General features: G+C 47.9%; 2 protein-coding genes across 4 annotated transcripts in view; both read left to right on the top strand.

Annotated features, from left to right (window-relative positions):
- MTMR11 (myotubularin related protein 11) overlaps positions 1-13,535 on the top strand; it is a 30,203-nt gene extending 16,668 nt beyond the window's left edge. For all 3 annotated transcript variants that reach the window (XM_061605891.1, XM_061605892.1, XM_061605893.1), the window contains 7 exons: positions 27-99; positions 985-1,055; positions 2,114-2,286; positions 4,244-4,414; positions 5,783-6,037; positions 7,001-7,282; positions 10,331-13,535. In XM_061605891.1, coding sequence (XP_061461875.1) covers positions 27-99; positions 985-1,055; positions 2,114-2,286; positions 4,244-4,414; positions 5,783-6,037; positions 7,001-7,282; positions 10,331-10,423 — 1,118 coding nt within the window. In that variant the 3' untranslated portion in view covers positions 10,424-13,535. The remainder of the gene's footprint in view (positions 1-26; positions 100-984; positions 1,056-2,113; positions 2,287-4,243; positions 4,415-5,782; positions 6,038-7,000; positions 7,283-10,330) is intronic.
- Positions 13,536-17,937: 4,402 nt separating this feature from the next.
- On the top strand, positions 17,938-25,260 carry SF3B4 (splicing factor 3b subunit 4). Its single transcript, XM_061605774.1, has 6 exons — positions 17,938-18,087; positions 19,757-19,885; positions 21,246-21,788; positions 22,244-22,435; positions 23,328-23,498; positions 24,765-25,260. The coding sequence occupies exons 1-6, from the start codon at positions 18,054-18,056 to the stop codon at positions 24,947-24,949; spliced, it is 1,254 nt and encodes a 417-aa protein (XP_061461758.1). The 5' UTR covers positions 17,938-18,053; the 3' UTR covers positions 24,950-25,260.
- The last annotated feature ends 296 nt before the right edge of the window (positions 25,261-25,556 follow it).

The following is a 25,556-nucleotide window of genomic DNA, read 5'->3' as shown; positions in this document are numbered from 1 at the left end:
TTGTATCTTCTTGCCTCCCCTTCTAGATTCTTTTGCCTCCCCCTCCGAGGAGAAGTGGCTCTCAGGCCTGGAAGGGACACGGTGGTTGGATCACGTGAGGTGAGGCAGGCCTCTCTGGCCTTCATTTCGGGGAATCCTGCTGCAGCGGAGACAGGCGGGTGTGTGCGCTTCCAGACTGTGGCTGTTTCCGGGTGGGACTCAAATCGCATCCCGGCAAATTCAGGCGGCGCGATTAAAGCTCTTGCAAAACAAATCGGCTTTCTTCAGAAGATTGGACTTTTTGAAAATTCGTGGCTCTCCCCCACCCCCCCAAATATCCTGGGACCTGTCATTTGTTAAGGGTGCTGAGTGTTGTTCGGACTTTCCCCACCCCAAGGAGCCATGTTCAAGGTTCTAGTTTTGATGCACAAAGCCCTACACACCTTGGGACCAGCATACCTGAAAGACCGTCTTACCCTTTAAATACCCAGTTGATCACTGCGCTCTGCAGGTGAGGGCCTCTGGCAGATACCATCCTATAAGGAGGTCCGTTCCACACGACATAGGAAGCGGACCTTTAGTGTGGTGGCACCAACCTTTTGGAATTCCCTCCCCTTAAATATTACACAGGCGCCATCTCTGTTATCTTTTTGGCGCCCATTGAAGACCTCCCTCTTTCAACAAGCCTTTTAAGTGGAGACCTTATCCCAGTCTGCGTCTGTGTTGGAATTGCTTTTAAAAATCTTTTTAAACCTTCTTTTAAAAAATGTTTTTAATCTTAGGAGATGTTTGGAAAGCTTTTGTTTTTAAGAAATGTTTTAAAAGATGTTTTGTTTTAATGTGTGTTAAAGTCTGTTTTTATGATTTTTAAAGTGTTTTTAGTGCTTTTTGTTTGCCATCCTGGGCTCCTGCCAGGAGAAAGGGTGGGATATAAACCAAATAATAGATAAATAAATAAATAAAAGGAGCTGACGTTATTGCAGTGGCCTCCCTTCTCCCTTCCAGGGCGTGCCTGAAGAAGGCCAGCGAAGTCACCATGCTGCTGGCTGAGAGGAGTCGCTCCGTCGTCCTGCAAGGTAGAGTGAGCTCCTTTGTCTTGTGTTTCTGCTGCAGAAGGGCCGCGTGTAATGTCCCCAGCTGGACACTCTTCCCAGGATGGCAGGATGCTTGACCGCCCCTGGTGACCCCTGCCCGCCTTGGAACAGCTGCAAAGGTGGTCCTACCCACCCCCCAAGGAGTGCTGGCGTCTTTGGTTGCTTCTTGGTGGGGTCCTGGTGCAACTAGGTGGCCTCCAGAGATCTAACATTTGGGGATCTCCACAGCTGGTTTGGATGAACTACCTTAGGGGTCGGGAATCTGTTTCAGCCCAAGGGCCACCTTCCTTCATGGGCAACCGTCCAAGGGGCGGAGCTAGAGGCAAAAGTGGGCGGAGCAACACATTGTGACTCTTAACTTTGCCCAGTAGATGACATTCCAGCCACGAAAAAGCTAGAGGTTTACACACACACACCCCTCTCTAGATCTCCATCCTGGCAAGCCAGAAGCGGTTCAGGGGGTTGTTTCCGCTAAGTGACAGCAGCATTCAGGACAAACAAAACCCACAGAAACTGAGTTGCATCCCTTTGCATCTTAACTGAAGACACACTCTTTGCATGCTCACCAAAGCTGGGTGGTTTCAGTTGGATGTTTATTATGGGATGGGTGGTCCTCATGCATGCAAGTTTGTCACCGGGTCCACCCGACATCACTGGCCTAAAAAATGCATGCTTTATGTATGTGCTGGTTTTAAAAAAAGATCTGTAATTGCTTGGATGCAATTGTTCTAACTGTTTTGATATAGGTAGCTGCTTTGTATGTGTTAACACTGCAAATTGTTTTGGGATGTCTCATGGGAAGCGATTCATAAATGAAAATAACAATAAGAACAACAATAGTAATGCCAGCCCATGTTCCTTCCCCAGATTTAATTCAGATTTATTCTTTCCAGGAAAAATCTGATGTAAGCAAAACGAAAATAAAACCTTGTTGCCACTGCGGTCCTGTTTGAATATCTCAACAACCCGTTTCCAATAGGACTTTCCCCTATGGAGGATGTCTCTCTCACGCACACACCTTCCTTTCCTTCCGCTTCCAGAGTCAGATGACAGGGACCTGAATTGTTTGCTGGCCTCTCTGGTCCAAGTCATGTCGGATCCGCACACGAGAACCATTCCCGGCTTCCAGAGCCTGGTCCAGAGGGAGTGGGTGGCGGCTGGGCACCCCTTCCTGCAGCGCCTCAACTTGCTCCAGAAAAATGACCGGGATGAGGTAAGTCAGGTGCCTTGGGACCAAAGAGGAAATGGCAGCGAGGGCCGTTTCAAAGGAACTGAAATGCTTTCGGAAAGAAGCAAAGGCAGGGAAGGAGTGGAGACTGGGGAGGTGTTATTTTCGTAATGTGAATATGGCCTGACTCTTTTGCTGTGCCGAATCCTGACCCCCCAATTCCCCCTTGAAAGAGGCGTGCATTTTTCTGCTTCTCTCTCAGAATTATCTCTGCGTTTCTTTAAGACGTCGGTGGGCACAGGGTTGGGCTTATCTTATAGCTGGGAGATGGCTGTGGGTGGTGCAGGAACCTGGGAACATAGAGAGCTTCTTTATACCAAATCAGACCACTAGTCCATCTAGCTCAGTATTGTCTGCACTGACTGGCAGCAGCTCGCCAGGATTTCAGACAGGATTCTCTCCTAGCCCTATCTGGAGATGCCGTGGGGGATTGAACCTGGGGCTTTCAGCATGCAAAGCAGACGCTGTGCCACGGAGCTATGGCCCTTCCCTGTGTGTGCATTTTTGTGTCCATTAAACATTTCTCCAGCGCACTGCAGCCTTCCCAGCTGCCTGCGCTTCCTGATCTGGAAAAGCCCCAATGGGAGATGCTGACTCATCATGGCATTGTCCCTGAGCTTTATTTGAAGCACGGAAAGCCGGGGAGGGCTGCTTATTCAGTGCCTGAGATCGGTGCAGTCCCTGGTTTTGTTTTTAAGGGTTGTCCTTCCTTTTACCTTAAAAACATTGACTAGATAAAACAATCCTGCATTGACTTCTTTCAAAGTAAAAAGATTCCACTAAAAAAATGCAGCAGCCATCAGCGGTCAGATGCACAGACAGCGGCTTCCCCAAGTCTTTGTGTTGACAGGACAGACCAGCTGAGGACCTCATGGGGGTTTTCAGGAAATCCAGGCACCCAGGTAGGCTGCAAGAGGGCAGCTCACCAGAGAGATGATTTGTAAAATGAAAAGAAGAGTGCTCATTGCAAACAGCCCCTCAACCACCTGGAAAGATGCACACCACAAAAGCTTTCCCTCCCTGCCACAAGACCTTTTACAAACATTTTCTTTTCCCTTTTGTAATTTTCTTTTTTTAAAAAATTAACTCTTCATTAAATACTTTTAAAAATCCCCCACCGCCAGTTACAGAAACAATATCGTTCCAGTGGGAAATCCATATCCAAGTGACGTGTCAGTTCACAATAACACAAACTGACACAGAAATAAACTAAATTTAACTCAGTAACCTCCTGAGTAACAATAATAAAAACAACAAGTAATGTTTGAATGCAATTTATTTTCTCTCATAAACGGGTGGAGAACGGCCAGAAGACACCAGGAGAGAAATGTTTGGCACGGCATGCGGTGCCGGATTTAGACTTGGTGAGGCCCTAAGCTATATAAAGCTTGGAGGCCCTTTGTTAAAAAATTACACCATAATATATATATATATATACCGTATATATATAAATTATATCTATATATATACCGTATATATATATATTATATCTATATATATACCGTATATATATATATTATATCTATCTATCTATCTATCTATCTATCTATATCTATCTATATCTATCTATCTATATCTATCTATCTATCTATCTATCTATCTATCTATCTATCTATCTATCTATCTATCTATCTATCTATCTATCTATATTCAGTACACATAAAATTTTAAAAGCCCCCCCCAAAAATTCTGTAATTTTTTGAGGCCCCTGCGGATTGTGAGGCCCTAAAAGCTGTAGCTTGTTTAGCTTATGCCTAAATCCGGCACTGACGGCATGGCACTCTTTTAAAACTTGCCCGCTTTGCAGTCAAATTTCACGTCCCCCCCAAAAAAAGAAGGTGAGGAAGAGGAGGAAGAAGAAGACATTTCCTCTTGGGGTAGGGGGAAAAAAGCAGGAGCATTCCAGAGCTTTGCCTCTCTCCTTTTCGCCCTGTTCTTGCAGTCGCCGGTCTTTCTGCTGTTCCTAGATTGCACCTGGCAGCTCCTGCGACAGTTCCCTTGGGCGTTTCAGTTCACGGAGGCCTACCTGGCGGCTCTGCACGACAGCAGCTATGTGCCTTTCTGCAGCACCTTCCTGTTCAACTGCCACTGGGAGAGAGGCCGGAAGAGCCAGGTGAGCTGCGGTGGCGGGGGGTGGCTCTGCACAACGGCCTGGTCTCTGCTGTCCCCCAGCCGCAGCCCTAACGTCAGGCTGCTTCTGTGGGAAAGGTGGGAATTGGGGCTCCTCTGCCCATCAGCTATGCCCAAAAGACCCCCTCCGCCAGGCACCTCCTCTGTTTCTGTGCCATCTGGTCACGACGAGATCTACTCTTTTAAGAACCGGTGCCTGGGTTCGCTTTCCCCCCCTCTTCCCTCCGTGATCCTCTTTCCTTGTGTGTTGTGTTATTATTTACATGGTAAGACTGCAGGCAGGGGCTGTTTTTTTTAAGGATTGCATGTCTTTCCTCTTTCAACAAGCCTTTTAAGTTGAGACCTGTCCCAGTTTGTATCTGTGTTGGAATTGCTTTTTAATATGCTCTTAAACTTTATTTTTTAAAATGTTTTTAATCAGATGTTTTGATAGCTTTTTTAAGTAATGTTTTTGAAGATGTCTTAGTTTTAATGTGTTTTAGTTTGCTTGTATGATGTTTTAATGTTTTTAGTGCTTTTGTTTGCTGCCCTGGGCTCCTGCTAGGAGGAAGGGTGGGATATAAATCTAATAATAATAATAATAATAATAATAATAATAATAATAATAATAATATTAATATGTGTGCCATTGTGGAAGCTTTTTTGGCTGTTGGTGGGGCTCTAAATAAATCAATACTCTAGGCAATGCTGGGACCAAAAATCGCTGGCTTCCTCAAGCTCTGCTATGGCTCCCGTTGGGAAGGAGAGGCAAGGCGACCTGAGCTGATAGAGTGGGGACAGCCACGGTGGTGCCCTCTGAATGCTGGACTCCATCAGCATCCCTGACTATTGGCCAGGGTGGCTGTTGGGCTGCAGCATCCGGAAGGCACCATCTTGGCTACCTCTGCCCTAGAGTTTAGGCCAGGGATGAGGAACCTCTGTGGTCCTCCAGACATTGTTGGACCAAGTCCATCATTGGGTCCCTGAACGGGATTTTCCTGCTTGTCCTGCTCTCTGAGATGCTCTTCACCTGGAGGCTCTGTGGACTGAACCTGTGGCCGACCTCTGCCCACAGAGCCGATGCGTTACCGACAAGCCACACCACCTCCCCAAATAACACAGAATTAATAAAGCAGGAATTAATAAAGCAGGACCCGATGAACAAAAGGCAGAGACCAAATAAAAACAATTTGGTTTAAAAGCCTCGGTTGGAAAGAAGGGAAAGCTTCGGGAATCCTCAAAAGAGCCCTGTAAAGTAGGCCGTTGTTGCTGTTGTGATAATTCCTTGGCCAATGAAATCTGTGCAAGTGGAAGAAGAGGCGGCACCTGGGGAAGGCTCAGTTCATCTCTCTCTGTCTCTCTGTGTCTCCAGAACCGTTTTCTCAGTCAACTCTACACTCCGATAAACGGCTGGCGAGAGACCCTCTGCCTGGAGATTCTGGAGAAAGGTGACTACCCGGTCAAGGAAGCTGTGGGGGCACACTTGCCCACCATCTGGGACTGGCCCTTCAGATACAGCCCCCGGCAGAGAGAGCAGTTCAGGAACCCTTGCTACAAATGCTGCAGCGCCAACAGCAACAGCGAGGGTGCTCCAAATGGGAACTTCCTGCCTCCAGACAGGGACAAGGTGCGTGTGGGAAACCTGAGTGCCATGTTCATAACTTGGGCTACCAGATTCAGAGCCAGAGAACCTCTGTATACCTTTGAAAACTCTCTTTCCCCCCTGCCTGGCTCGGTCTGTGTGGTTCCCAGGAGTACTGGAAGCCACCTTTATAAGATGCCGGTCCTCATGATTCCAAGGAAAGGGATGATTTAAACAGGAAGAGAGGAAGCTCCCTGATACCGAGTCAGACTCTTGGTCCACCTGGCTCAGGATTGTCTGCGCTGCCTGGCTGTGGCTCTCCAGGGTTTCAGGCGGAGACGTTCCCCCAGCCCGCCATGGAGATTAAACCCAGGTCCTTCTGCATGCCAAGCAGATGCTCTTCCACTGAGCAGTGATCCTTCCCCTAAAAAAAAATTGAGATTCCAGTCCTCGTGGCTCTGAATAAAGGGGGAAATTAAATAGGAACACGGGATGTTGCCTTGGGGTCCATCTAGTGCAGGATTGTCTACCTGGCAGCAGCTCTCTGTGGGGTCAGACAGGGGTCTTCTCTCTCCCCCCCCCGTACCTGGAGATGCTGAGGATTGAACCTGGGACCTTCTGCACGCAAAGCAGGTGTTCTGCCCACTGAGCTGTGGCCCTTCCTCACGTTACGGCACCTGCTTGCTGGGTGGCACATCTGCAGCCCTGCTCAGTTGCAGGAGATTGTCGAGGAGGTGGGTGCCTGAGTCGGGGAGGGATTGGGCAGGAGGTTTAAAGACACGTGAATGTTGAACCCTCTTCCTAAGAGGTTAGGGGCCAGTTTGTCTCTTCTTTCCACACCTGAGTGTTCTTGCGCTCAGGCCCTGCTAGCCGGTTCCCCATTGGGGCTTCTGGTCGGCCACTGTGAGAACAGGATGCTGGACTAGATGGGATCCCTTTGGACTGATCCACCGGCCAGGCTCTTCTGATGTTACGTCCTGAGCTTTTTGCCTTTCTTTCCTCCTCCAGACAGAAAACACTCCTTCAGGGAAACGGGACCTGTACTTACTCTCCAAGGGCTCCCTCTCTTTGCAAGCGCACGTCTTTCCTTGGAAAAACGGGTCCCTCTCTAAGAAGGGCTCCCGCCGCGCTCAGCCTCCAGAGGGCCCCGGAGAGCGAGATGTGTCTCTGAGGTGCAAACCCAGCCGCCGCCTCCTTCACCACGATGGGCTGCTCCTGCTGCCGTTGCACACGGGGCCTTTCGTCCACTTGTGGAAAAGGTGCTACCTTCGTGGGAACCTGGAAGTGCAGGTAAAAGCAAAAGCAAAACACAAAATACGCCATTGCAAAGAGTCGCCTGCAAATGGCAGGATGGTGCTGAGGTTGTAGTTAAAGAACTAGGTCTGTGTTTGCAAAGCTCTGTTTAACTTCTCACATTCTCCATCTTTCTTGGGTGCAAAAAGTCCAACTGTCATAGATGTTACTCTACAAGGAGGGGATGCAATTTATTTACGTATTTATTTTAAAACTTATTTTTTTAATCCCTTGGCCTGCTAAGAGCAGTTGAAATCTCAAGAAGCAGATAAAATGTCATAAAGAGCTCAAGTCTGTAGTGCCATCTAGGGGTCAAACTATTGTGGGATTCTTTTAAAAGGTTCCGATGTTGCTGCTGCTGTTAGGACTGTTTATTTATGTATTATTTTGCTGTTGGCATTTATTTTCAAACCGCTTTGCTATTTCTTCTTGAAATAAAAGGCAGCATGTACACTATTTTAATAATAATAATAATTTCATTTATGAATCGCATTCTGTGAAGCCTCTCAATGCTACTTCACAGTACAATGAAGAACATATATCAAAACTATACATAAAAGCAGTTAAAGCAATTATATATATTAAAAAGTTAATTGCATAATATAGAAACAATTTCAAATAAATTCAGCTACCGACTGTGATAGAAATCTCCACTTAGGAATTTTTTTGGGAGAGGAAATGTTTTAGTTCACTATGCGTCAGAAAGCACCTTTGTTTACCTACATTTTGCAGCAATTGCTCTGACCTCACAGGGCTCACTTTGCAGCTAAACCCTCTGCATGGCAAATACAAAGTGTAGGATCTCTCAGGAGGAGTCCTGGGGGTGGTAGTGCTCTGTACCAGAATGATAATTGAATGAATAAAAGAAATGGTTTCCCATGGTTTCATGTAAAGGGGAGGAATACATTATTTCAAGCTGTAAGAAATACCTATTACTTCATTTCGTTTTATGAATTGCTGCCTATTTAAAGTCTAAACCTAAAATGTTGCAAGAACTTCTGATCTGGGCGAGTGGTCTATGGCTGCAGTATGGAACTGAGGATAGTGTGAATTTGTCTGTTTGCGATTCCTGTTACCTGCTTTGAGCCTTTGGTGTTTTTATTTTTTTTAATTCTAAAGTAAAATGAGCTCAAGACTGCTTCCAGTCAAAGGGGCTCTCAAGATCTGTGTCAAAGTCACTGCAGAAGGGCTGAGATGGGTGTTAATTCCAGTCCTGAATGAAGTATCTCTCTGTGTGTAAGGGGATCTGCTCGAAATAGACGATGCCAAAATCAGACTGGCGAGATGGGTGCCTATTTAAAATGTAATTTCAGGGACCCAACGGATCTGATGTCACTCAGACATCCTGTAAGTCACTCTGAATTTGGGGGAAGGCCGTAACTCAGGGAGAGAACATCTGCTCTGAATGCAGAAGTTCCTAAGTTCAATCCCCAACATCACTGGATAGGGCTGGGAATGTCTCCTGCCTCAAAGCATGGAAATTAAATTGAAATATGAACAGAAGACGCTGCCTTATACCGAGTCAGGCCATTCGTCCATCTAGCTCAGTACTGTTTGCACTGGCTGGCAGTGGCTCTCCAAGGTTTCAGGCAGGAGGCATTTCCAGCAGTACCTGGAGATGCCGGGGATTGAACCCGGGACCTTCTGCATGCAAAGCGGACGGCCTACCACTGAGCTACCGCCCTTCCCATAAAGTAAGCTCCTAGTCCTCATGGTTCTGAATAAAGGGCTGATTTTAAAAGGAGCACAGAAAGCTGCCTTTTAGTGAGCCAGGCCGTTGGTCCATCTAGCTCTGTACTGTCTACACTGACAGGCAGCCACTCTCCAGGATTTCAGACAGGAGTCTCTCCGAGCCCAATTGTTGTAAACCGCCCAGAGAGCTTCAGCTATGGGGCAGTATACAAATGTAATATAATAATAATAATAATAATAATCTGGAGATGTCATTAGGCACTGAACCTGGGACCTTCTGCATGCAAAGCAGAGGGCCTCTTTTGGGATGATGTAGGAGAGCCGCTGCCGGTCAGTGTAGACAAGACTGAACTAGATGGATCAATGGTCTGACTCAGTCTAAGGCAGCTTCCTACATACATCCAAGTAAGTGCACAGTTCAGCTTGGCAGGGCTTCCTTCTGAGCGGCAAGAAGCCCCCTGTTTTGCCAAAAAGCGATCCACACAGCTCTTGCCAGTTGGGGAGGCCATGAGTGGAAAATGGCAGACTAAGTGAGGCAGGCTTCCCACTGTGGATAGCTGCCTTAGAAGTTCACAATTGGAAACAGATTTTTCACAGCTAGGTCTCCGGAGGCTGCAGCGTGCCACGCCTGCTGTGTCCTGCCCTCCTTACGGCATGCCCCAGTTCATTAAATTAGGAAATAAAGAACAGGAACTTGGAACCGAGATCTGAAGCAAAAGTCCTGTGAGTGGAAATCAGAGCAAGGATCCTGGGAGACCGTTTATCTGGCTGACGATCTTTGACGGGGAGGGCTGGCATGGCCGGGAGGCCCCAGGTGACACAGCCAAGAGTATTTACTTTTTAAAACAGGTGGGGTGGGTTGTTGCTGTTGTGGCAGTTGCTTTTACTCTGGATGAGCCTGGAGAGAATCCAGCATCAGGCCGGCAGTCCAGCACAGCCCTCGGAGATGGGAGGCGCAGCCTCAGGAAAAAATAAATATAGGCGAGAGAATTTAAATGGCGTGGCATGATGGACCTTGCGTAAAAAAGGGGGAGAGAAAAATGCCTGTTGCCTTGCCCCAACTCCAGCAGTGTTTCTTGCTGGCAATTTCTCTTTCTGCTTAGGTCAGAAGTGGAGAACCCCTTCCCCCCCCTTGAGGGCCACATTCCCTTCTTGCCCACCTTCCAAGGGCCACATGTCAATGGTGGGCGGAGCCAGAGGGGAAACTGGGTGGAGCAACAGATGCAGACGCTGCCTTTTGTACAGCAGGGAGGAAATTCCATAGCTGGAGTGCCTCTGAGAAGACCTGGTTGGCTGTTATGACGTGCCTTCGCTTTTGTTTTTAAAAACAGCAGTCTTGACCTCTCCTTTCAGGCCGGCCTCTTTGCTTCTAGCATTGTTGGCCTCACGGAGGAACTGGACCTTCTCCAAGAGCGACTCGACTACTGGCAAGCAAGGGGAAGCTAACGGCACAGCTCTCGAGAGGCTCGCAGAGCTCCCCAAAGCATGTCAGGAGCTCCCTTGTGCTGTCCCATCGCCAAGAGGGCTGGGCCCTCGGCATATTCAACGCAGACCTGAGACTGGACGTGGTTGGCCTCCTCCTGCCCAAGAGGCAACGATTGCAATGTGCTGCTTCAACGGGGCCCTTTGCACATTCCCGCGAAGGCTTATTCAGAGCGGTTATCCAGCTGGGACAACATGGATGTGGCCAGGCTGTAGGGAAGGGCAGCGGCACGCGATGCCTGTGGCTGGGCTTACCCCCTCCCTGATGTGTAGGATGAGTCCGTTCGAAGGCTTCCTGGTGCAGCAAGTGGATCATAACGGCCCTTCTCCCCATTTGAACTTGTATTCACCACGAAGGTTGTTTTGATTTCATAGCAACGAGGGCTTCCATCGCATATCGCAAACGGGTCGTCGAGATATTGCAAATGTTTTTTTTTTTTAATTTAAATTGTCGGGTTTCCTTTAGGAAAGGTAAATCCGGATTAAATTGAGGTGTGGGGGAATAAGATGGGCTGGCATTTCGATGCCGATGTTGCGATGACTTTGCATGGATGAACTGTAACCACCCCCCATTAAACACGCGCCTGACAGCAACGAGCCTGGATACACACACCGTACATTGAAAGCACGTTATTTCCCCCTGAAGAATCCTGGGAACTGTAGTTTACCCCCTTGGAGAGCTGCAGTTCCCAGCACCCTTAACAAGCTACAGTTCCCAGGATTCTTTGAGGGCAATAATGTGCTTTAAATGTATGGTGTGTACACACCCTAAATGTCAGCCTTTTCCAGGCACCAAGTAGGCCAGGATGGGCTGACCAGCTCTGTGTCATGTACTATACTTTTTTTCCCCCCTAATGGAATCTGATTTCCCCCCCAATGGTCCATCAAGGAGTATTACATTTATAAACTCAAAAGTGCCCAGTCTGGATCTCACTATACTTAAAATGAAGAGTAGGCAATGTGGTGTCTTCCAGGTGTAGCTGGACTCTTGGCTTCTATCATCAGCCTGACCTGGCTGATGGGAGCCACAACGATATCTGCAAGGCACCTTGTTGGCTGCCCGACTGAAAGCAGAACTGACCAGTATTAGGGGAGCTTGCTTACAAGGAGGGCCTTGCGTCAAAGCAACGTCAAGCTACACCAGCGTAGGCAGGATCAACAGGGTACCACTTTTCCCCTTGTCTCTCTCAATCATGGCAACCAAGGCTCTTTCAGGGCCTTGGAGAGCTTCTTCCCACAAGCGGTAGTGATTGCCACCAACGTGGATGGCTTTGAAAGAGGACTGGACAAATCCATGGAGGATCAAGCTCTGTTCTGCCTCCAGTGTTCCAGTTACTGGGAGTCACAGGTGGGGAAAGAGTGTTGCTGTTGCTCTCGGGTCCTGCTTGCGGGCTCCCCAGAAGAGGCATCTGGTTGGCTGCGTGAGAACAGGATGCTGGACTAGATGGGGCAACATTTGGCCTCATCCAGCAGCTGGGCTCTTATATAGATGATCTGCTTCATTCCGGCACGCTTGCAAGTGTGAGGCAGTCCACCAGGAATTGGTCAGTGGTCCCCTAACAGGCCACTGTCTCCTCCGGCCCCCCACAATAGTATTCCGCCCCCTTCTAGATTGCAGCGTTTGGGTGTGCTTCCCTCCATAACCTGTAAAACAGCCACCCCACGGTATTGCACCTCTTTGCAGGAGAACAGAGGCAAAGTTTCTTTCCGTTTGTTCCCTATCAGCAATGTTGGGACAACTTTCTCTTTGTCATTGCATGCTAAATAACCAATCCCTTTGAAGCTTTACTACCCAGCGCTGACCTGTGCCTAGCAATCAGTGCTCCATCCGTAAGGCATCAATGAGAGTTTGCAAATAAGTCTGAACGGGATCCCTCATCGCAAGGTTGCTGGCTTTGATTTAGAATGAGCTTTGGAAAGCTGAAAGATCCTGGTGGCAACATGCCATTAAATTATAAAATAATTGATCTGCTCCAACAAATGCTTGGTCCCTAGCAGAAATTGCTAGGGGTTTTGTGTTTTTTTGCTATGCTTTTTAGAAACAAGGTAACCCAAGTGTACATGTTGGAAGAGAGTTCTTCTCATCCAAAATTCACCTGAGAGCTCTTTAAAACCATTGCTGATGTCTCGTGGTACTCAAGAACAGGCTTCTTTGAAGCTTGTTAAAAATCAACAGGCACTTTCCTTCCCTATAACAGGCTGCTTGTATATCATCAAGGCTGGGTCCTTGGGTAGGCTGTTGCCTGGGAACACTGACATTCGATGCCGGTACTTAGGAACTTAATACGACTCCCCATTCGTCTCTGTATATTGTGCCTGCAAAGTCTCTTTATTCCTTCACTGTGTTTTCAGTGCCAGGTGAAAATCCAGAATGGGAACGTGTTTCCAGTTACGATATAGTCTTATATAAACTTTTTATAAGCTTTGGCCCAGATGCTTTTATGGCTAAGGGGAAAGAAGCTATTTTAAGCTAATGTTTTTTCTTTCAGAAGACAAACCTTGTGAACAAAACATGCAGGTGAGTGTAAAAAGCTAGAGTGGCCCCCAAGCACATTTGGAAGTTGGGTTAAAAGTGTCCACCACCTGCGTGCACACCGACCCCTGCCACAGCTGGCTTAAAGACTTAAAATGTACGGGCTTGGCATCTAGGCTTGTGGCATTTGCCGCCTTCTCTCTAGGGCTGAAGAGCATTATGACTTACGTAGCTCAGGGTCTGTTCTGGTAGATAGCAATATGTGTCTCTTCATTTAGCCCCAGCCAGCATGTGATAGCCAAAAAGCACCTGGAGGCCCACAAAGTTCTGAGATAGGGTTTGGAGAGAGCCCCCCTTTATCAGACAAGTTGCTGACCCTGTGCCCTGCTTTCCACTCACAAGCAGAGTATTTGTGCTAGGTCGGGAGAGGGGAAAAAAGAATTGGGCTGCTGATTTACACATTCTCTGTAGCATAAAGTGTCTGAGTAACGAAGGTATAAAAGGGGTATTCTCCCCCCCCAAAAAAAACCAATTGCTCGTGTATATTTTTATAACATTTCTATGGAATACTCTATTAAAAGTTTGGTATGTTTAAATCTGAAACTGTCCTCAGTGTGAGTCGTATGGCTTTCGCTTCTCCAGCCTAGGGGATCCCAGGGGAACAGCATGTTTGAAAAGGTCCTGGGGCTTGTCGCCCCCTCACCCCATTTATCCTTGTGAGCCCCTTGCCCCACCTACCGCATTCACTCTCTGTGCACAACACTCCAGGTGCTACATGGTAATGAGGATACAGGTTGCAATGCCTAACAAATGAATTGTTTAGTTCAGGGGTGGGGAACACCTTAGGCAGATGTGGCCCTCCAGGTTTCTCAATCTGGCCACCACCTCTGACTTTTTTTTTTTTAAAAAAAACCCTAATATGTTACAACTGCCTGGGATTAAAAAAAAAAAGAGCTTCGTTTGTAGGATTCCATTGAATTTTTTTTGCCCCAGGCACTTTTTGTTAACGGAAAGGAAATGGTGAAAACAGTGAGTCTTGAGGCACCTTAAAAGCCTAACAAGTTTATTTTATTGCCTACGCTTCCGTGGGCCACAGTCCCCTTTTGGGAAGGGCCGTGGCTCAGTGGAGGTGCTGCTGCTTTGCAAGCAGACGGTCCCAGGTTCAGTCCCCAATGGCGTCTACGGGCAGGGCAGGGGAAAAGTCTCAGTGCAGGTGACTAGAAATGAGAAAGGCTGCATTGTAGGTCTACTTCTGCATAAATGCTGCCCTGAAAAGCAAAAGCTAACCTTGGGGTCAGCTATTTACTTATTTATTATCCCTTTTGTCATAACGGTAGAGACTTGGGAATAAGACAGCTCCTTATGTCCCTATTTAAACCAGCCCTTTCCTTCTTTCCAGGAGAGCCAGTGTGGTGTAGTGGTTAAGGAGTTGGACTACAACCTGGGAGACCAAGGTTTGAGTCCCCACAGCCATGAAGCTCCCTGGGTGACCTTGGGCCAGTCACTGCCTCTCAGCCTCATGAAAACCCTATTCATAGGGTCGCCATAAGTCAGAATCAACTTGAAGGCAGTACATTTACATTTTTCCTTCAGAACCAAGAGGACTAGAAACTTGCTTCATTTTAAGGCGAAGGGCTGCAGCTCAGTGGCACAGCGCCTGCTTTGCATGCAAAGAGGTCCCAGACAGCCCCCCTGAAGGAATCTCCAGGTGAGGGCTGGGAAAAAGATACCTTGCCTGCAAACCCTGGAGAGCTGCAGCCAATCAGGGGAAAGAGGAGGAGTAGGGGCGGAAGGAAATGAGCTACGCTTGCGCTGATTGGCCCCCACTCCTGCTTGTCTCCCACGAGTGCTGCCGCTTTCCCTGCTTGCATGGAAGGGAATGGGGTGGGGGGGTTGAGTCGGTACCGGAAGTGACGTACTCGACCAACAGCCATTTTGACCCTTGGTTTCCTGTTAAATATAATTAATCGATTATAGTATATTGATATATAGTGACCACAGTGCTATTAAATTAAACATACATGTAACTGGCCAATTGCCAAGAAAATCCAACACGGTCACATTTGACTTCAAAAGAGGAAACTTCACAAAAATGAGGGGATTGGTAAAAAGAAAGCTGAAAAACAAAGTCCAGAGGGTCACATCACTCGAAAATGCTTGGAAGTTGTTTAAAAACACTATATTAGAAGCTCAACTGGAGTGCATACCGCAGATCAGAAAAGGTACCGCCAGGGCCAAGAAGATGCCAGCATGGTTAACGAGCAAAGTCAAGGAAGCTCTTAGAGGCAAAAAGTCTTCCTTCAGAAAATGGAAGTCTTGTCCGAATGAAGAAAATAAAAAAGAACACAAACTCTGGCAAAAGAAATGCAAGAAGACAATAAGGGATGCTAAAAAAGAATTTGAGGAGCACATTGCTAAGAACATAAAAACCAACAACAAAAAATTCTATAAATACATTCAAAGCAGGAGACCATCTAGGGAGACAATTGGACCCTTGGATGATAAGGGAGTCAAAGGTGTACTAAAGAACGATAAGGAGATTGCAGAGAAGCTAAATGAATTCTTTGCATCTGTCTTCACAGTGGAAGATATAGGGCAGATCCCTGAACCTGAACTAACATTTGCAGGAAGGGATTCTGAGGAACTAAGACAAATAGTGGTAACGAGAGAGGAAGTTCTAAGCTTAATGGACAATATAAAAACTGACAAATCACCGGGCCCGGATGGCATCCACCCAAGAGTTCTCAAAGGTGAAATTGCTGATCTGCTAACTAAAATATGTAACTTGTCCCTCGGGTCCTCCTCCGTGCCTGAGGACTGGAAAGTGGCAAATGTAACACCAATCTTCAAAAAGGGATCCAGAGGGGATCCCGGAAATTACAGGCCAGTTAGCTTAACTTCTGTCCCTGGAAAACTGGTAGAAAGTATTATTAAAGCTAGATTAACCAAGCACATAGAAGAACAAGCCTTGCTGAAGCAGAGCCAGCATGGCTTCTGCAAGGGAAAGTCCTGTCTCAGTAACCTATTAGAATTCTTTGAGAGTGTCAACAAGCATATAGATAGAGGTGATCCAGTGGACATAGTGTACTTAGACTTTCAAAAAGCGTTTGACAAGGTACCTCACCAAAGGCTTCTGAGGAAGCTTAGCAGTCATGGAATAAGAGGAGAGGTCCTCTTGTGGATAAGGAATTGGTTAAGAAGCAGAAAGCAGAGAGTAGGAATCAACGGACAGTTCTCCCAATGGAGGGCTGTAGAAAGTGGAGTTCCTCAAGGATCGGTATTGGGACCTGTACTTTTCAACTTGTTCATTAATGACCTAGAATTAGGAGTGAGCAGTGAAGTGGCCAAGTTTGCTGACGACACTAAATTGTTCAGGGTTGTTAAAACAAAAAGGGATTGCGAAGAGCTCCAAAAAGACCTCTCCAAACTGAGTGAATGGGCGGAAAAATGGCAAATGCAATTCAATATAAACAAGTGTAAAATTATGCATATTGGAGCAAAAAATCTTAATTTCACATATACGCTCATGGGGTCTGAACTGGCGGTGACCGACCAGGAGAGAGACCTCGGGGTTGTAGTGGACAGCACGATGAAAATGTCGACCCAGTGTGCGGCAGCTGTGAAAAAGGCAAATTCCATGCTAGCGATAATTAGGAAAGGTATTGAAAATAAAACAGCCGATATCATAATGCCGTTGTATAAATCTATGGTGCGGCCGCATTTGGAATACTGTGTACAGTTCTGGTCGCCTCATCTCAAAAAGGATATTATAGAGTTGGAAAAGGTTCAGAAGAGGGCAACCAGAATGATCAAGGGGATGGAGCGACTCCCTTACGAGGAAAGGTTGCAGCATTTGGGGCTTTTTAGTTTAGAGAAAAGGCGGGTCAGAGGAGACATGATAGAAGTGTATAAAATTATGCATGGCATTGAGAAAGTGGATAGAGAAAAGTTCTTCTCCCTCTCTCATAATACTAGAACTCGTGGACATTCAAAGAGCCTGAATGTTGGAAGATTCAGGACAGACAAAAGGAAGTACTTCTTTACTCAGCTTATAGTTAAACTATGGAATTTGCTCCCACAAGATGCAGTAATGGCCACCAGCTTGGATGGCTTTAAAAGAAGATTAGACAAATTCATGGAGGACAGGGCTATCAATGGCTACTAGCCATGATGGCTGTGCTGTGCCACCCTAGTCAGAGGCAGCATGCTTCTGAAAACCAGTTGCCGGAAGCCTCAGGAGGGGAGAGTGTTCTTGCACTCGGGTCCTGCTTGCGGGCTTCCCCCAGGCACCTGGTTGGCCACTGTGAGAACAGGATGCTGGACTAGATGGGCCACTGGCCTGATCCAGCAGGCTCTTGTTATGTTCTTATGTTATGATATAATCGAAATTCCTGAGGTTAACAACATATCCTCCATGGCACAGAGTGGTAAGCAGCGGTAACGCAGCCAAAAGCTCTGCTGACGGCCGGAGTTCGATTCCAACAGAAAGAGGAAGTCGAATTTCCGGTAAAAGCGGTCGAGGTCCACTCAGCCTTCCATCCATCCGTGGTCCGTAAAATGAGTACCCGGCATATGCTGGGGGGTAAAGAAAGGCCGGGGAAGGAACTGGCAGTCCCACCCCATATATACGGTCTGCCTAGTAAATGTCACAAGACGTCACCCTAAGAGTCGGAAACGACTCACACGATAAGTGTGGGAACACCTTTACCTTTTACATTTATATATTGTATATAATATATATATATTATGTATAATATACGTTGCTACGTCTATCTGTGACACGATATTTTCACAGTGCATTTATTCCCTGAGAAAACAAGCCCCTGCTTCTGCCCTCTCCCAAAATGGCGGCATCGCCTTCACTTTTGTGACTGGCGAGCGCCTGTTCCGCCCGTTCGAAAACGGAGGGGAGGTGAAGTGCCTTTTTTAACGTCACATCCAGTTTCTCCCCTTCTCTCCCTCGTTTTCCTCATTTTCACTGCCCGCGTCTAAGATGGCCGACGGCGTCTCCACCTTGCCAGCAACTTGTGGCGCTTCCGGCGGAAGTGGCGTGTGAAAGGTCGTCGTGTGGTGGGGGGGGTGTGCGAGAAAAGAGGAGGAGGTTGAGAAAGTGGCGCCAAGATGGCGGCTGGGCCCATCTCTGAGAGGAACCAAGGTGAGGAGGAGGAGCGGTTTTCTCCAGGGGGCTGCTGGGTTTTTTTTGGGGGGGGGGCTATTATGGGCTGTGGCCCCCCACTTCCCCCCCTTCTTGTTGTGGGGGAAAACGGAGTAGGATCTTGGGTGGGCCCGTCTGTATAGGGACCTTAGTCATTTGGGAAGTGTGTGTGAAATTGAAGCTGCTGTTGTGAAATTAAAGTTTTTGTCATTACAAGAAAGGTGGTTCAAAACGCAGATGGGAGGGGGGGAGGAATTTGAGTGCTTTTGAGCACGTGCAGAGTGCCCTTGCCTCCAGAGGGCCGGCGTATCTCCTCCTATCGCACACCCGCGGGACCTAACAAACAAAAAACGGATGCTGTCAGCCGTGCTGGGAAAGCAGCATATGCTAGGGCAGCCTTTCCCAACCTTTGAGGCCCTCAGATGATGCTGGACTACAGTTCCCATCATCCCTGGCCATGTGGGCTGCTGGGAGTTGTAGTCCAACAACACTGGGCCTCAAAGGCTTGGGGACACGTGCCCTTGATGCTAGGGAGCCCCGTCATCTGTGCCGGCCTCATCCATACGCCAAGGCTAGCTTGTTTTGCAGGGCTTTGCAGCATGCGATGGCGCCTTGCGACCCATGGCGCATTTTATTCCCTTTAGAAAGGACTCTGAGGGAGGTGAGGCTGAAACTTGCCTGTCAAAAGCCACCTGCTGAATTCTGTGGCCGCTTTGACTCAGCTGGGATGCAAAGCCTGGACACATTCTGTGCGCTGCAGCTGGCCATGCAATGGGTCTAGTCCGCAGGCCTCCTGAATCTAGTGCTCTGCCCCAGTTGCATTGTTTAATAATTAAAAAATGATAAGGGAGGAGCCATAGCTCAGATTCAATCCCTGGCATTTCCCAGTAGAGTTGGGAATGTCCCCTGCCTGAAACCCTGGAGAGTTGCTGCCAGTCAGTGCAGACAGTACTGAGCCAGACAAACCAATGCTCTGATTTGGTAGGAGGCAGCTTTCTGTCTGAATCAGCCTGTTGTTCACAACCGCGCGGACTAGAAACTTACTTTATTTTTAGGGGATGGGCTGTAGGTCAGTGGTGAAGCATCTGGTTTGTATGCAGAAGGTCTCAGATGCGATCTCTGGTGTCTCTAGGTACAGCTGAGAACATCCTCTGTCTGAAACCCTGGAGAGCCGCTGCCGCTCAGTGCAGACAGTACTGAGGTAGATGGACCACTGGTCTGACTCAGTATATGGCAGTGTCCTATGTTGTTTATAGCATTGGCAATGTATAGGTGCTTAATGGGATAACATGACCAATGGAAGCAAGTCATTGTCCAAGGGGCTAAATTTCAACCATGATGAGGAAACGACAAAAGTGTTGGATGTGGAGGGGGCGGAGAGGAGGGGTTGTGAACACATGGCTGAGCTGTTGAGGCTGGAGGTGAAGACTGGGAGGGAGCTATTAAGCCAAATGCTTCATGGAAAATGAGCATTTTGATGAGGAATTCAAAGGAAGGGGCAAAGGGAGACACCCACAGAGTTGCTCTGAGAGCAACTGCCAAGCATAGCCACAGTCATGTCTTTCTACATTTGGATGGGTTTTTGGAGCCTTACGAGACTTGCGAAGAGTTTGCGCTCTCTGTATGCGCTCTCTGTAACTGATGACGGTCTCTTTCCTCTCTGTTCCAGATGCCACAGTGTATGTTGGAGGCTTGGACGAAAAGGTCAGCGAGCCTCTCCTGTGGGAGCTCTTCCTCCAAGCAGGCCCAGTTGTGAACACCCACATGCCCAAAGACCGAGTCACGGGCCAGCACCAAGGTAAGCAATGCCAATAGCACGGAGTGAAGGCGGCCTGTTGTTTTGGAGGGAGTGTGTACATCAGAGGTAGCCAATGTGGTACCCACCAGACAAATGATGGACTTTTGACTCCCATCCGCCTGGCCGGCAAAGGAATGGCAGGAGTTGTAGACCAGCAACATCTGGTGGGCAGCAGATGTTGGTTACCCGTGGTACATGCCCTGGATTTGCACCCAAATAAATTTTCCTTTCAGAATGATATGGGGTATGTGTTTTGCTTGACCTTGAAGCAAAGGCTAGCTTAGCTCATGTGCATATAGATTGCGTCTTCAGGAGTGAATAGTCAGCAACTTCTGTGAACCCAGATTTTTTTACCAGGGCAGGGAACCTGTGGTCCTCCAGATGTTGCAGGACTACAACTTGCATGACCTCTGATCATGGGCCATGCAGGCTGCTGGGAGTTGGAGTCCAACAACATCTGGAGGGCTTCAGGTTACCCCACCCATATCTTGTAAGTATACAAATTCTTGGAACTTTGTTTATTTATTCAGTTAGATTTCTTATTGCCCTTTACGAATAAGGTCCCAGAGTGGGTTTGTTGTTGTTGTTATATGACTTCAAGTTGATTGTGACTTATGGCGACCCTATGAATCAGCGACCTCCAATAGCATCTGTCGTGAACCACCCTGTTCAGATCTTATAAGTTCAGGTCTGTGGCTTCCTTTATGGAGTCAATCCATCTCTTGTTTGGCCTTCCTCTTTTTCTGCTCCCTTCTGTTTTTCCCAGCATTATTGTCTTTTCTAGTGAATCATGTCTTCTCATTATGTATCCAAAGTATGATAACCTCGGTTTCATCATTTTAGCTTCTAGTGATCTGGTTTAATTTGTTCTAACACCCAATTATTTGTCTTCCAGAGTGGGTTACAAGAATAGGTTACAACAATAAAATATATCATTATAAAACAAAATGGTTACAACCATAAAACGAGAAAAGGGTAAACACAATTTCATACATAAGACAATTTAAAACAATGCAAATGTTTTAAAACAGTCTTGCATATAAAAACAAAAATAGTTCCATTACAGAAGAAGACACTAATAACTTTTTTTTAAAATCGTTTGTGTACCCTTTCTTCATAATGTTTATCCTAAGTGGTTTGCAGTGCAATTTGAAACAAAACAGGACAAAAAAGCAGTAAGATAAAACCACAGTAGGCTGCATCCTGTGCCAGTCCTACCCATTTAGAATTAATGAACGTGACCAACTTGGGTCGATTAATTTCCGTGGCTCCACTGAGAGTAGAATTTGGATAAATAAAAGCCACAGTGTGAAACATCACGTCTTGTTTTTAAGTATCTTTTATGGCCGTGTCCTTTCAGGCTATGGATTTGTGGAATTCCTCAGTGAGGAGGATGCTGATTATGCCATCAAAATCATGAACATGATCAAACTCTATGGGAAGCCAATCCGGGTGAACAAGGCTTCGGCCCACAACAAGAACCTGGATGTGGGTGCCAACATCTTCATTGGCAACCTGGACCCAGAGATTGATGAGAAGTTGCTTTACGACACGTTCAGTGCTTTTGGGGTCATCCTGCAGACCCCCAAGATCATGCGTGACCCCGACACAGGCAACTCCAAGGGTTATGCCTTCATCAACTTTGCCAGCTTCGATGCCTCGGACGCCGCCATTGAGGCCATGAATGGACAGTACCTGTGCAACCGTCCCATCACCGTCTCCTACGCCTTCAAGAAGGATTCCAAGGGGGAGAGGCATGGCTCGGCTGCTGAGCGTCTCCTGGCTGCGCAGAACCCCCTCTCGCAGGCCGACCGGCCTCACCAGCTTTTCGCAGACGCACCTCCCCCGCCATCTGTGCCAACCCCAGTCGTTACCACCATGGGGCCAGGCGTCACCCCGCCAGGTATGCAAACGCTTTTCCTTTGGCTATTCTAAACTCTTCTTGTTTTCAGTTGGAGGGCCCAATCCACCTATCTCATTTGCCCGTTCCTTTTCATGGTGTGAACTTTAACGGAACAGTATGTTGTGAATTGTTCAAAAAGCACAATACCAAATGAATGCTGTTGACTATTTCACTACCATTTGAGTATTTTTTACTCCTGGCTTTTGAAGTTTGAGATGTATATTTTTAGGACCCGCCCTACTTTTGTGATTGTAATTTGTTTTAAGCTAGTTTTAGGGTTGTATTTTAAATTGTTGTAACCTGTTCTGTTGTTTTGCTGTTGGGCCGTGCCCCTGCGCAGATGACGAAGGAAGGCCTCGCCTTCTAACAAGGCGTCGTCTCTTTTGCTTACGAAGTTCTCGGTGGGTCTCACTTCCTTTCGTATCTCCATAACGTGCTGCTTTCTCCATCAACAGGCATCCCGCCGCCTGGGTCGTTCCCTCCACCGGTGCCGCCGCCAGGAGCCATGCCCCCGGGAATGCCTCCAGCGATGCCCCCACCGCCCATGCCGCCTGGTGCTGGTGCCCCAGGGCCGCCGTCTGGAGGGGCTCCTGGAGGAGCACATCCTCCCCATCCACATCCTTTCCCTCCCGGTGGGATGCATCCAGGTAAGCTTCATCCTTTGGGCGTCTCTTCCTCTCTCTCCGTAGAAGGATTGCAACACCCTCTGTGGCAGTGGGCCTCTGCCTTCCCCTTGGGATGCTTGCTGAGCTCAGTGGGGTGAGCCTCTCCGTGCTGTGGCCTGCTGTTCCCGGGGTTTCCGGTACTCCCACCTGCTTTCTCTGAAGGAGAAAGGAGGAGGAGGAGGAGGAGGCAGCAGTTAGGGAGGACCTGGGTGGAGGGCATGTTGACGGGGAAGGACCATAGTGGCATAGAGCGCCTGCTTTGTATGCAAGAGGCCCCAGGTTCAATCCCCAGTGGCACCTCCAGGTAGGGCCGAGAATGTCCCCTACCCGGAGCCCTGGAGAGCTGCTGCCAGTCAGGGAAGGCAAAACTAAGCTAGATGAATCACTCTGTATAAGGCGGCTTCCTACGTTGACTGTTCCCAGTGAACTGTGAATGGCACTGGATTGAGAAGAAGGGTAGAGTCCTGAGGGTGGTCTCATAAGTTCAGGGGCTGGCAGCCTGGAAGACAGCAATTTCTGTGGCAGCCCCTAAGCTATAACATTCCCTCCCCATAAACTACTTCCATCATATGCTGAAGACATACCTGTTTACCCTGCCCTTTGACACCCAAGATACACAATTTTTTAAAACTTGCCCTGTTCTTCTGGTTCTGAATTGTTTTAGCTGATTTTGATAATGTATGTTTACATGGTTGTCGTAATCCGCCCTGGGGCCTGATAGCGAGGGGCGGGCCAAAAATCCAATTAATCATAAGAAATAAGGCACGTGGGAGGCGACTTCCTTGCCACAAATTCTGTGACAAAGTCCCTCCCTGACTGGGGATTCTGCAGAAAGCACAGGCGAGTGACACTTGCGTTTGTGTTGCCTTTCCAGGAATGCCCCAGATGCAGGTGCATCACGGAATGCCCGGGATGGGCCCTCATCACCCAGGGCCACCAGGTGCAGGAGGCCAACCACCCCCCCGCCCGCCTCCGGGCATGCCCCACCCTGGGCCCCCACCCATGGGCATGCCCCCCAGGGGGCCTCACTTTGGATCGCCGATGGGTAAGTGGCAGCAAAGCTTTATTGGTTCATTTATGTATATACGGCTTCAGACTTGCGTATCTAAGTGGTTTGCAGCAAATACATATAGTACAAAATAGGCTGGACACCAGATCACAAATACAGATTTGTGTGTGTGTGTGGGGGAAGGGGGTTAAGCCTTTCCCCTGTGCTGTTTTTCCAGGGCCCCTCTTGCTAAATGCCCTGATAAAGCATAATTGGGGGGGGGGGAAGGTTACTAAGAAAATGCACAAGAGGACAATGGTCCCCCCCCCCAGCACCAGGGCCCTAGGGCTTTTCCCAAGGTAAACAAGTTTACCTAATTGTTCTGCTTAACCCTAACAAACCCATTTCCTTTTCATTGCCCTCTGTGGCTCCTCCCGTTTTGCATGCAGTACAGAAATCCAGTATAATTGCAACTTAGGGGCATTATTTCTTTCCTTTGGTGCCTTTTTTATTTATTTTACACTTAAGGTCACTCTCCAGACTTATTCCAGTGTTCAGATTTTTTCCCCAGGAGGAATTACAGCTTGGTGGCTCTAAATTCTTCCTTTAAAGTCAAAGCCTCCCCCGCCTCTGGGCCAAGTTCTGACAGCTGTCCTGCCCCGCCCTCGAAGAGAGGCTCCGACTTGAAGCCTTTTCTCCAGCTGATGTAGATGTGTGTGGCACACAAACAACAACATGTGGAGAAGGATGCCTGGACCATAGGATAGTGCTCACGCTATTACATACGCCTGCTGCATAGCATCATACCATTCAGGCCACTGGTTTCAGATATGCAGTCAAAAGTTTTTTCGGTGGTGGATATCTTTTTGTGAGGCTTTTCCGGCTTCTGTGACAGCTGTTGCCCGTTGCGTCTTGACCCTTACCCTTACTAGTTGCACGTTGGGAAGGGACTGCCTGAGACTGACTGAGAGCTCCAGGTTTTGCTCAAGGTCTTGGGTGTGTGTGGTCTGAAGGCAGGTGAGGCCACTGTCTCGAAGCCGAACAGGTCTGGGTCCGCCAGTGCCTGGATGGATGACTGCCTGGGAACCAATTTTGTGCTGTACTTGGATTCCAGAATGGAAGGAGGATGGGGTGTAAGTGTCATAACGGAGAGGAATTCCCTCTATGAATCTCAACTAGAGAACTGGTGTGTATGAAAACATGAGGGCCCCCTGCTCCAAATGTCCTTCCAAGCTGGCCTTTCATTGGTGTGTGTGTGTATGTGCTTTTTCTGTGATCTCATTTGCTCCTTCTGTCTAATCTCAATGCATCTTCTTCCTCCAGGTCACCCTGGCCCCATGCCCCCTCACGGGATGCGTGGGCCTCCTCCCTTGATGCCACCCCACGGATACAATGGTCCCCCCCGGCCCCCTCCCTACGGCTACCAGCGCATCCCTCTTCCACCTCGCCCCACCCAGAGACCCATGGTACCTCCCCGAGGGCCCATGCGGGGGCCTCTTCCCCCTTAGGCAAGACAACGCCACAGGCCGGCATCAAAAAATGGATCCCTCTGATCCGTCTTTTCTTTTGTTTTCTCTTTGGACAAACATTCCAGCGATTCGTGTCTCACTCCCTCTGCGTGGAAGGCGCCTGCCATCTGCCTTGGCACCCTGAAGGGTTTGGCTTATCCGTCATGTTGTTGGGTTTTATTTAGCTCCATTGCCTCCTAGAAGATGGAACAGGTTTTTACATTGCTTTTTTTATTATTATAATTTCTTTTTGTGAAACCCAATTTAGTGATGCAATTTGCAAATAAAAGTCTGGGAAGATGCTCTCAGGAGACTCCTGTGATTGCTTTTTGTTAATGGTGTTCCTTCTGGTATTGACCACCCTCCTTGGAAGTCTCGTTGGATTTTTTTTTAGGGCTTCCAAAAGTTCAACAGTGTGCCAGGCACTGAGTAAAACAACCCTCAGGGTTTATCTGCATCCTATAATTTGTGGTTGGGTGTGGGATTCAGTATTCTGGCCCTCTCATCCTTAATTTTCTTTAAATATAGCATTCCTTTACATTCTGGGCATGTTCCAAGAACAATAGCTTCACCTTCAAAGCATGCGGCTTAGGGCTGTGAGTATTTT

Source organism: Rhineura floridana, chromosome 22 (assembly GCF_030035675.1).
Source record: "Rhineura floridana isolate rRhiFlo1 chromosome 22, rRhiFlo1.hap2, whole genome shotgun sequence".
In the NCBI taxonomy this organism is placed as follows: Eukaryota; Metazoa; Chordata; class Lepidosauria; order Squamata; family Rhineuridae; genus Rhineura; species Rhineura floridana.
The sequence above is the reverse complement of the archived record's forward strand: the minus strand, read 5'-3'. Positions and strand labels throughout refer to the sequence as shown.

Bases quoted from the DNA above. Each gene is read 5' to 3' on its own strand.
- SF3B4 (XM_061605774.1), top strand. From the start codon at position 18,054: ATGGCGGCTGGGCCCATCTCTGAGAGGAACCAAG. The intron at 19,886-21,245 runs GTAAGCAATGCC...GTGTCCTTTCAG, and splicing joins AGTCACGGGCCAGCACCAAG to GCTATGGATTTGTGGAATTC. The intron at 21,789-22,243 runs GTATGCAAACGC...CTCCATCAACAG, and splicing joins GCCAGGCGTCACCCCGCCAG to GCATCCCGCCGCCTGGGTCG.